The 12,122-nt window shown below is 40.2% G+C and overlaps 1 protein-coding gene across 1 annotated transcript in view; it reads left to right on the top strand.

Moving 5' to 3' along the window:
- Positions 1-12,122, top strand: part of RSF1 (remodeling and spacing factor 1) — a 73,216-nt gene that overhangs the window by 29,762 nt on the left and 31,332 nt on the right. The window contains 4 exon segments of the mRNA XM_042456069.1: positions 2,598-2,689; positions 5,854-5,946; positions 8,811-9,016; positions 10,387-10,538. Coding sequence (XP_042312003.1) covers positions 2,598-2,689; positions 5,854-5,946; positions 8,811-9,016; positions 10,387-10,538 — 543 coding nt within the window.

The following is a 12,122-nucleotide window of genomic DNA, read 5'->3' as shown; positions in this document are numbered from 1 at the left end:
GAGGATAAACTGGGGTACATTTGCTATTATTATAATTATCCTTAAAGTTTATTTATATAGCGCTGGAAGTTTTGCACAAAATAACTTTTTTTCTTCTGAGGTATAAAGATAAGGAAACTAATGCTTTTGGTGGGTCTTGGGAATAGTTTAGATTGCTGAGATTCAGCCTCAACTTACTATTATTTTTTTCCTGGAGAATGTTTCCTATATGAAGCTTACAGCAGAGAGATTGAAATTCATTGATGGCTGTCCCATTTTCTGGCTTCTCTATGGATCAAATACTGGTAATACTTGGCTGGCTGCCCTCACATTTTTCACATCTGGACCCTTTAAAGGGAAAACTCTGAATTTCAGTAGAGCATTGCTCAGTTCTGCCGCTTGGTGCCACTGTAGTTTAGCTCCTAGCTTTAAATTTCTCACAGTCGTATGAGTCATATGAGAACTGACAGAGAATGTATTGATAAGGCACAAGTAGAAGTGTCTTTATCATAGCCAGACATTAATCTCACCTTGAGAAGTAAAATACTGTTTTAGCAAATATCTAATCTTGGTGCTGAATGGTTGAACTTCATGGCACAGAATGAAGGAATGCAGGGCTGGGTGCTTTGTCCTGTCTAGTCTACAACTTTCAAAACAAGAACAGCAACGATAATCTCCATGACAGAAGTCTACAAATTATAGCCAAGCTAAATAAGAGAGCATTTTTTCCCTCTTAATCAGCCATCACAGTTCAGTATTATGGTCAGTGTGGTGTCTTTTTAGATTGTAAGCCTGAGGGCAGGGAACCGTCTAATTAAAATGACTGTATGTACAGCGCTGTGTAAATTTACAGCGCTTTATAAATAAAGGTTAATAATAATAATAATAATAATAATAATAATAATAATAATAATAATAATAATAATAATAATATTGGTAGTTCTATGACTCAGGCTTTATGTGAGTTGATAGGTCCTCGACTGTGTCCCATTTGCGGGAGAAGGACGGGATAGAAATGAATAAAGTAAGATGAACACAATTTATTTATTTTCTTTTACTATTAACCTGTGTTTCATTTTACATCTTTTGACAGGTTCCCTCTTTCAAATTCTTAAAACTATCCCCTTGATTTTAAATATATACATTTATATATTTTGTCAACAGAAATTAACCCACCATCAGTAGAAAAAGTGACGCTTGGTCAAGTTTTGAAGTTAGAGGCACTCCACGAAAGCCAGCCAAATAAAATATCTTATGGGAAGATGTTTAACCATGACCCTTTTTGCACATGTGTGTGAAATATAGGATGTGAACTTGTGAACAAGCATTGACAAACCAGAGTACTCAGAGGAGCAGACTAACAAACACACCATTAAGCTTGTTTCTGTTTTGCAATATATCTTACTTCTCAGTCATTCAGTATTGCAGTATTGCAGATAGTAGTGTGGTATGTTGCCTTCATGCCTATAAGTTCACAGTCATCCTTCAGTAAAATAGATTTTTCATCTAGTACTGAATAAGTTGTCTCTCAACTTCAGATGGAATGTGTAGCTGTAGGGATTATAGTTCTGCCTTAGCAAAAGAAGGTTAAACTGTTGATATTTATTTATATATATTATTTAAAAACAGTGTTCTCTCAGTTGGAGTAATTTTTGTTAAATATGAAGGAAGTACATGCTATTCTGTTAACATTCTTGAAAATATTCCAATAAAATAATTTCCATATACTGTGTTCAAATATAACATTTAAACCAAACATGCTGATGACATTATTTAGAGCACTGGAAATCTGCAAGACATTTTTCCAGGTCTATTTCCCCCAAAAACCCACACCATTGGTTTATAGACCGTTTTATATGCTGCTTTGGTTTTTATTGGTATTTAACTGTATAGATATGTTATGATATGTGTTTTTATGATGTGTGTTTTTTAAAGACTCTGTGAACCGCTTTGATCGTTCCGGAATATACAAATAAAGTATATTATTATTATTATTATTATTATTATTATTATTATTATTATTCTCCTGTTAAGTAATACATTTTCCAATAGGTTTTTGTAGTCAGCATACTTCTTAGCGTAAAGTGCATAAATAGGTTTGTGGGATTTAACCAACTCCTGTTTTGTAACATAAAACATAGGGAGCTATTAACATACATACTAACAATTATAACAGTTATGTAAGTACAACAGTACAATATGAATATGTTGTCAGTTCCCTGTAACAGGTGTCACAGACCTTGGAGTCTTGAACATACTCTGTTAGTCATGCAGACATGACATTTTGTAAGTGCATGAGTAGGACAAATAGAAACATTACATGGAACATGTTGCTGTGATTTTTTTCTTTCTTTCAACCTTCTTGCTTTTTTGATGCCAGCTGTGGCAGCAGCCAGCAGATGAAAAGAAATGTCACCGCTAGCGCACTGTGCTGTTCTACACAATATGCATGGTCAGGATGTTAAAAACTGTAGATTACTCTGTGTGGGTGAGCCCATCCTCTTCTAGGGCTTTCATTCTTCTTAAGTTTGGTAACCGTTTCAAATTCGTCTTGTAATGATGAACTTGTACCATTTAGAACTGGTCTAAACTGCTCTTCCCTTGTTTCTGGTTTCTAGTTCCAAGAGAGCTGGTAGAACTTCATCTCAAACTGATGAGAAAGATTGGGAAGTCTGTCACAGCAGATCGATGGGAAAAATACTTAATTAAGGTACAATGAGTTTTGCATAGCATGTTTTAACATTTCCTTATGAGATGATATATTGCAGTTAGGAAAGCCAGAAAATGGTAGGCTTTTGTACAAACTCTTATGTTGTAGCCAGTTATAGCTTGGGCATATACTGTTGTGGACGGGCTCACATCACTGAAGATACCTAGTTATGTGCTTCTGGCTAAATATATGTTTAGTTCTTGAAATGTCCTAGCAGGGGAGCAATCTGACTAAATTTTTATTTCAGCCTTCATTTTAGGAGCTCACATTGTCATACATACGCTATTCACTTTGTCAGATAGATGATGTGCATGAAAAAGAGAGGGAGAGCACACATATGCATCTAAATATTTGCCCCCCAGATACCCTCATGTTTTTGGGGTCTCCATGGCCATTTTAGGCCCAGGAAAGGCCTTTTTTTGACAACAGGAAGCAACCTGGAAATTATTTCCTTTTCACTTCGTTTGTGTTTTTGAATATCTATCTTGGGGTTAAAATATAGCAGAAATGCCTCTGTCCCCCAGAGGGCATGGGGGGGGGTGGGATGTGAAGAAAATATTTGACTTAGCCCTGGATAGCCCTGAGGGTGACAAAATGGCCTGAAGGTCTCTCATACAGCCTGCACACTGCCCTTTCCCCACCCTGTTGTAAATCCTGTGTGACAGTAGAGTCTACATGCCTCCCCCCAATTCCATCTCCAGGATTAAAGTTTGGGGTAAGGACTTGTTCTAATTGAGCTCAGCTTCACATCTACCAAAAGAAAAACATATAGGAACCATGGAGACTAAATTTGTGAACCCATACTTCAGATTCTGGCCTCTAATCCTCTAATCCAAAGCTAACAAAATGAAATTCAACACGGAGAAATGTAAGGTATTGCACTTAGGGCGGAAAAATAAAATGCACAGATATAGGATGGGTGACACCTGGCTGAATGAAACTATGTGTGAAAGGGATCTAGGAGTCCAAGTAGACCCAAGTTCAACATGAGTGAACAGTGTGATGCAGCAGCTAAGAAGGCCGATGCAATTTTAGGCTGCATCAATAAAAGTATAGTGTCTAGATCAAGAGAAGTAATAGTGCCACTGTATTCTGCTTTGGTCAGGCCCCACCTAGAACTGTGTCCCAGTTCTGGGCACCACAATTCAGAAAGGACATTGAGAAACTGGAGCGTGTCCAAAGGTGGGCAACAAAAATGGTGAAGGGTCCGGAAACCATGCCCTATGAGGAACGACTTAGGGAGCTGGGGATATTTAGCCTGGAGAAAAGAAGGTTAAGAGGTGATATGATAGCCCTGTTTAAATATTTGAAAGGATGTCATATTGAGGAGGGAGCAAGCTTGTTTTCTGCTGCTCCAGAGAACAGGACCCGGAACAATGGATGCAAGCTACAGGAAAAGAGATTCCACCTGAACATTAGGAGGAACTTCCTGACAGTTAGGGCTGTTTGACAATGGAATGCACTCCCTCGGAGGGTGATAGAGTCTCCTTCCTTGGAAGTCTTTAAACAGAGGCTGGATGGCCATCTGTCAGGGATGCTTTGATTTGGATTTCCTGCATGGCAGAATGGGGTTGGACTGGATGGCCCTTGCGGTCTCTTCCAACTCTATGATTCTATAACTTTTATTCAAGCAATTAACATTAAGCTTAGTAAAAGGTGAACTACGAGCTGTTGAATCTTTTAGTATTCAAGCAAATACCTCTGTGAATTAGTGAATGCAATGAGGTACATTGCTGTCGTTATTATCAACAAAAATATTCCTGTTGTTGTTCTATCCCTTTGTATCCCACTTTTCTTCCAAAATTTGGACTCATAGCAGTTTACAATTAAGATTATTTTTTTCAGCTTTTTAAAATCCTTGCATTTTGAGATAGTACAAACATCTGTTTTCCTATACACATTGAGCCTTCCTTATCTGAAATGCTTGAGATCAGAAGTGTCTTGGATTTCAGATTTATTTATTTTTTATTTATTTGCATATACCAATACATACTTAATGAGATATCTTGAAGATGGGACCCAAGTGTAAACCCAAAATTCATTTAGAACTGTCTAATTAAAAAGATTGTATGTACAGCGCGGTGTAAATTTACAGCGCTTTATAAATAAAGGTTAATATTAATAATAATAATAATAATAATTTATATTTTTATACACCTTATATACATAGCCTGAAGGTAATTTTACACAATATTTTTAGTAATTTTGTGCATGAAACAAAGTTGTTGTGCACTGAACCAGTGGAAAACAAAGGTGTCACTATCTCAGCCACCTATGAAAAATGAAAAATATTTTGGTCTTTGGTGTATTTCGGATTTGGAATTCTGGGCCGGGGAGACTCAACTTGTACAAGAGGACGCCGCCGTCGCCCTTCTCCACCTGTGCAGGAGCGGCCCAGGGGACTCTGTCCGCCGTCGCCGCGGCATTTCTCCAGGGGGCGGGGGCGGTGGGATCGGCCCCTACAAAAGCCGGCCCGCCGGCTCCCCCCGAAGAGGACGCCGCTGTCGCCCTTTTTCCATCTAGGCAGGAGCGGCCCAGGGGACTCTGTCCGCCGCCTATACCACCAGGGCGGAGTGTCAAGGACTGTTGCTTGGTCCCGCTGTTGGGGACTCTCTAGAGGGAGGGAGATAGAGAGGGGCTTAGTTACTTTTTTCTTATTAGGGGTCTGTTGGGACATGTCCTGTCTTTTTTCTTGCTGCTGTTTACTATTTAATGTATTTTTAGATTGTTTTATTATACGGTGGTATATAAATAAAATTTCATTTCATTCATTTCATACATTAGTTTACTGATCATTTTGAAAGACAAGTCTTCTCCATTTTTGCCCCATATCTGACCCTAGGAATAGTGAATATATATCCCACCACTGCCACCGTAGTCCTTCACATCTCTGATTGTGGGCATTTTCATTACTAACTGCTGTCAAGTCGGCTCCATGTTCTGGTGGCCCTCTGAATGAGAGTCTCCAAGGCTCCCTGTTATTAACAGCCCTGTTGTGCTAGCAATTTATCTGACTCCTTTTTCCTCCCAGTTTCAGTTCCTTTTTCCATGTCTCTAAGCACTGGAACTTAGGGCAGAGGTTTGTTGAGTGTGGTTGCTGTGACAGAAAATTCCTCAGTATTTAAATTAAATATTTTAAATAATTAATTATCAACTAATTACAGATGTGTCAAGAATTCAATAGTACCTGGGCATGGGAGATGGAGAAAAAAGGATACCTTGAAATGAGTATTGAATGCAAATTGGGAATACTGAAGGTATTGTTCTTCTATTTATTGACATTTTTCTTTTGCTGCTCCTTACCGATTCCTCACTCCATTTCTTAATTACTTTAAATTATTTACTGTTAACTTAAAACTGTGGCTTGTAGCAGATGTGAAATCATAGTTTGGAAAATAGTCCAATTTAAACCTTAATATACTAACAGTAAATGTGTGTCCTGTAAATACTGTGGAAGACTGAGACTATGTTACTGAAGGCAAATGATTTTGTTTATATCTTCATATTTCCATACTTAGGGCAGAAGGTTATTTGTAATTTTCTCTCTGAACTGGGTACTTACAAATACTTGCATAAAATGGATTTTTATTTTATTTTTGTGGACTATTGGATTTCCTCAAACCCTTACCTTTACGTTTACTCAAAAATAGAGGCCTGTTGAAGAAAAAAATTGTATAGTTTTGTATAATCAATATACTTTTAAAAACAGCAAATCTGTTTTGTATGCAGGCTGTAATGGGTGTGTCTTCTCATTTCACATGGATTTGGCAGTAATACACAGAATGTTATCACACAACCCAAAGAAGCATAGAATCTATGCTAATGTTGCACTTAGCTTAGGCAAGGGACCTCGCAGGAATATTCACCTCAGTCTGGCATTTTAGCATGCTGTAAGACTATCTAAGACAGTCTCCTTGTGAGAGACATGGGGGAGTGATTTATCTTTTAGCTTAGCTTTCCAGTTCTCAGATGTTTAGAATAGGAGAGAGGTTGGCTTCTGCACAGCAGGGATTCCTTTGTGTAAACCTTTACCATACAGTATATGTATATAAAAAGCCATTGCTTGAGACTATAGCTTTGGTTTTGTTCTAGTGGGAACTGCACATCATCTCACACAACCTGTGCTTGCCAGTCGGGGGGTGGGAGGTAGGCAATGTTGGTGTGTTGCCTAGGAATCCAATGCATGTGGAGTTGTTAGGAGATTCTGGCTCCCTATCATTTGAGAGACATACAAGCTTTCTTTGCTATAAAACACCTGCTGCGTGCATTAAGCACCAACAAATCTACTTTTATACCAATGGCTTTCTCTCCCCTTGATAACTTTAAATCTCTTTTGATGTGTCAGCCCCAATCAGACCCTGGTACAACAAAAGTCTTTGAAACGTTTTATATATTTTAGCTTGATAATCTAGCTATGTAGGCACTTGTTGTTGTTGTTGTTGTTGTGTGCCTTCAAGTCATTTCCGATTTACGGCGACCCTAAGGTGAACCTGTCATTGGGCTTTCTTGGCAAGTTTCTTCAGAGGGGGTTTGCCAGTGCCATCATCTGAGGCAGAGAGAGTATGACTTGCCCAAGATCACTCATTGGGTTTCCATGGCTCAGCCAGGATTTGAATAGGCGCTTAACTTTGGTGAAATTCATGGTTACTCGACTATAAGTCAATCTCATGTATAAGTTGAGGGTGGGAGTTTGGGGCGAAATAGTAGATTTTGGTATGACTTGTGGATAAGTCAAGGGTAAAACCTAGGGGCACATAGCAAAGGATGTAAAGGATGAAGCAAAGGAAAACAATGCCAAAGAACTTAGAAAATTCTGGTAGGCATAACTGTGCTCAACTGTTTGATGCATGTAGAAGGAACTAGGGTAAATGGTGGCTGTGTGGGGCAGGCGACTAGGCACAGAAGGTCTAAAAAAACCACACACACGTGAAAAAGGATGAAAAGGCAAATTAAAGGAAATGGTGACTACGTTAGCATTGATTATAGCCTTTAACTTAAGTGTGATAACTTTGCCTGATTTTAAACCAGAAAAGCTGGCAAACATACACAAACATCTTATTCAAATCCTTCAAAGCCTGGTTCCTCTCAGCACACCTTTGAGAGGAAGCACCACAGAGCTGCCACCGCTGCCATTTTCCCATCCAGGCCACAAGCAGCACCATGGTAAAGAGAGCAAAGAGGGGGCAATGCTTCTTTTAGGTGTTCCTGGGACAGACTAAGGTCTCTGTTTGCCAGTTTACACAGAAAAGGGAATGGATCCTTTTTTGATAAAGCACAGTACCTACAGTGACCTGTGGGTAAGTCGACCAAGGTTTTTTGGGTCCATTTTTTTAAACTAAAATTTCTGGACTTGTACATTAGTATATACACTAAATACATTACCTATAGTAAATCAAGGAACCAGCACGGGTTAGTGGGTTGAGCATTAGAGTGTGATTCTGAAGAGCAGGGTTCAAATCCCCACTTGGTCATGGAAAGCCACTGGGTGACCTTGGACAAGTCACATTCTCTCAGCCTCAGAGGAAAGTGAAGGCAAGCCTCTGAACAAATCTTGCCAGGAAAACCCCGTGATAGCATTGCCTTGAGGTTGCCATAAGTCAGAAACAACTTGAAGACACACAGCAGGAACAATAACAGTAAATAAAGCTTCTAGCCCCTTTTTTAAAAATGAAGAAAGCAAAAGCACAGAAAACTGCTTGGTTTGGTTGTTACTTTAAATATATTACAGACTGGGCTTCCTCTCCCGTCAAGAAGGGGTAGAGCTTTTCAAATAAGATGGAACGTAGCCAACTGTATAACATATGAAACTGCCATGTACTGATTCAGACCACTGGTTCAACTGGCCCAGCATTGTCACCTTTATCTGACAGGAATCTTTCATAGTTCCCTTTTTCCAGAAATCTTTTAAATGGGATTGAACCTGTGCCTGTCTGCATGCAAAGTGAGTGGTCTATCACTGTGCTCCAGTCCTTCCACACCACCTTCTTAAATAAAGCCCTACAGTGACTATTTTTGCAGATTTCTCTCTGGTTTACATGTGAAATGGAGGATGCATTGGTACGAAATGGTTTTTTATGTGTCCTGCACTGCTCTTATGAACTTTTCTCCCTCTTTGTTTTAGTACCTCTGTGAGTGCCAGTTTGATGATAATCTGAAATTTAAGAATATCATTAATGAGGAAGATGCAGACGCTATGCGCCTTCAACCACTTGGCAGAGACAAAGAAGGCCTGACATATTGGTACCAGTTGGACCAAGAGCACAATGTTAGGATGTATGTGGAAGAGCAGGATGATCAAGATGGATCTTCATGGAAGTGCATTGTCAGGTACACACACAAGTATATATCTTAAATCTACAGTTCCCCAGATTAAAAGTTGCTGCTATGTCTTCAACCCTTTCTCAGGTGCTTTTCCCAGGGAGAATTCCTGAGGTTTTCTAACCTGTGCTATAGCTTTCAGTTTGGTAAGATATTACTTATAGCTGCTTTTATGTATGCATTTTTATTTACAGTCATCCCTCCATATTTGCGGATTTGATTATTCACAGATTTGATTAATATGTTCTCTCTAGGAATATCTAGGTCCTCCAGCGCAACTCTATGGTCAACTTTAACTAAAAGTTAAAGAGAGAATGCTCTACTAGGCCTTTGTAGCTCCTCCAGGGCAGTTCTATGGTCAGTGTCTGTCCAACATCAACCACAGAGTTGCACTGGAGGACCCAGAGATACCTAGAGAGGTGTCCTCCCAGTAAAAACATGGTGTTTTTGTTATTTGCAGTTTTTCTATATTCACGGGGGTCTTTTGCCCTAACCCTAGTGAGTATGGAGGGACAAGTGTATTTCGGTGTTGCAACAACATTTGCTAAAGCCTATAGTGTATAATGAAAAATTCTTAACGGGTGGTAGAAATGGGTTGTGTCTAGGTGAATGATAGGTGAACATTGGGTGTTGTACATCAGTGTCTGACTGACTGTAGATTTTTTTTAAAAAAAAATCCCAGTTCTGTTAGTGATAGCGGTCCCTTCATTTTAATAGGCAAACAAATAGGTCTGAAAGGAGAGAAGAGAGTGGTGTCTTGGTTTTTTATGTTACAAAGACAGTATTGCTTTCTTATATTACAAAGATAGTATTGACTTCTTAAAGTAGAAATGGGCAACTGATAAGGGCTAGGGAGCGACATTGCTCCCCCCCCCCCCCCCCCCCCAGATCTTGGAGGGTCACTCCCATCATCTACTCCAAAATGATAAAAGGGGAAAAAATATTTCTGGTTTATTTCCCCAGTGGAGACACCTGGCACAAGTTTCCCCAAAGCCCTTAGAGAACATTTAGGACAATTACGTTTTAAAATAAGGCCCCCCGGAAGCCACAAGGTGTGGTTAAATTGCTCCCCAGAACACTGGAAATATTTGGGATGCTCTGAGACCAAAAAAGTAGCTCTGGGAGACATATGTAGACCCCAGCTGCAGTTCCCCACCCTAATTCTGAAGCAACAGTAACTCCCTATGGTCTTCCTATGGATGCAGTTGGGGGAAAGCTTCTTGTCCAGGGAAAAGGTTGCAGGTTTCCCAAAGCAATCTGCTACTTTACCTCTTAACTTGCCAGCCAATGCTCACAAAGAAGCATATAGGCCAGGGATTGGGATTGTACATGAGAATGGTATCTTGTGAGGTTTGTTGCATTTCTTATTTTTCATTCAGAAGCCGAAACGAACTGGCTGAAACTCTTGAACTCTTGAAAGCACAAATTGATCCTGAGCTATTGAAAAACCAGCAGCAGGATAACTCCTCACGAGAGAGCCCTAGTATTGAAGATGGCGAGGCCAAAAAGGGGGAAGCAACGGCAGCCCAAGGTTTTGCTATTCTTCTCATCTTGCAGTGGGCATTTTGCATTCTCATTCTCATTATTCATTATTCTGGGAAAATTGCACACTAGGAATGTGGGTGGAGGGTGAGGCTCAATATTAAATGTCCTTAAAATAGATTTAAGAAAGAGCTTACTGTTATTGCAGCCAGACTGGGCAAAGTTAGCATCTCAATTTTAAACATTTTGTTGCACAAAATCTAGTTAGAGACTGTGAAAAATGAGAAAATGATTCCTGTGTTTGTTTTTGAAACTGAACAAATAGATGCACCATACTTCTTGTTGAAGTTGCGTCCATATAGAACAATAACTCAGTTATTGCATGTGGGTTCTACTCTGCTAGCATAACTGCAAAACTGGACAGGTATTAATGAATTGTCTGATCAGAGAATCCTGGCTTGTGGTCCCCTTTTACAAACCAATCTTGGTTTAGAACAAGCCAGAATCCCTGGTTCAGACAAGTTGAACATGCCAGATAACCTCACGCTGGATTGTTTGGCGGTGACTAGCAGGGAAGAGCAAAGTGAGCTACCTGCATTAGCATGCAGCTCCTTCACAATAAACCAGGATTCTCCAGAATTCTGTGTGCATGTGGCCAGTAGCATTTGCTGCATAGACTGTGTTGGCAGGATAGGCAAATTGCTGATTTTGTCCTGGTACAGATTGGTGCTATGTGCCGGCTTGGGCCCATTTTAGGGCTTGGGAGCACAGAGCGTCCGCATGCTTCTGAGCCCTACCGCACTGTCTAGGTGCCATTTTGGTACGCTCGTCCACACGGCACATGTGCCAATGACGTCCCTCATGCGCCATGCACGAGGGACGTCACCACTCTGCTCCAGGGCACTAATGTGCCTCAGCAGTGGTGGAGAAAGGAGCTACATTTCATGACTCCTTTTTCCAGGTGCATCGTTGTCGCAACGTGCGGTCGCCGTGGCAATGATCCACGGGAAAAAGGGGTGGCGTCTCGCTGCCCCTTTCTGACCGTCTCTATTCCCCCCCCCCTTTTGTTATGTGCCTGAAGAAGAATCAAGTGCTGCCTTATGTTTCCCCATGAATTGAATTTCTGCTCTTATACATAGTCAGGGCCTGAAGTTTTCTCCAAGTCAAATTGGAATGACTCAGGTTTGTTTAGGTCTATTTCTTTTCTCTTGTCCCTTGCAGCTTATGTCTGGTTTCTTGTTTTTGAGTGTCTTCTCAAGTTAAATATTTCCAAATGGAGCACTACTCTGTGGTTTTGGCATGCCATAGTCTAGATTGCAAAGGTTGATCTAAGAGGTGCTAGTGCACATCTCCTTTTGCCTTTGGCTAAGGAGCTATATATTTATCTGCTTGGGCTTTGAAGACTTCATTAGAGGTTATTCTCCAGGTAACCTTTGCCATGTGAGACCTGAGAAGGGCCTGCTAAGGAGAAGGCTGTCTCAAGTTCACAGGCTACCAGTTCATTTCTGGACACAATTCAGAATCCTAGTTGTGACCTATGAAGCCTTATTGCTTAAGTCCAGACTATCTAAGAGACCACATCTCTTCATGAAGCTAGCTGTCTTTAGATCCTTGGAAAAGGTTTTTTTTTTCT

Source organism: Sceloporus undulatus, chromosome 3 (genome assembly GCF_019175285.1).
Source record: "Sceloporus undulatus isolate JIND9_A2432 ecotype Alabama chromosome 3, SceUnd_v1.1, whole genome shotgun sequence".
Classification (NCBI taxonomy): Eukaryota; Metazoa; Chordata; class Lepidosauria; order Squamata; family Phrynosomatidae; genus Sceloporus; species Sceloporus undulatus.
Note: the sequence above shows the minus strand (reverse complement) of the source record. Positions and strands in the feature narration are given on the sequence as shown.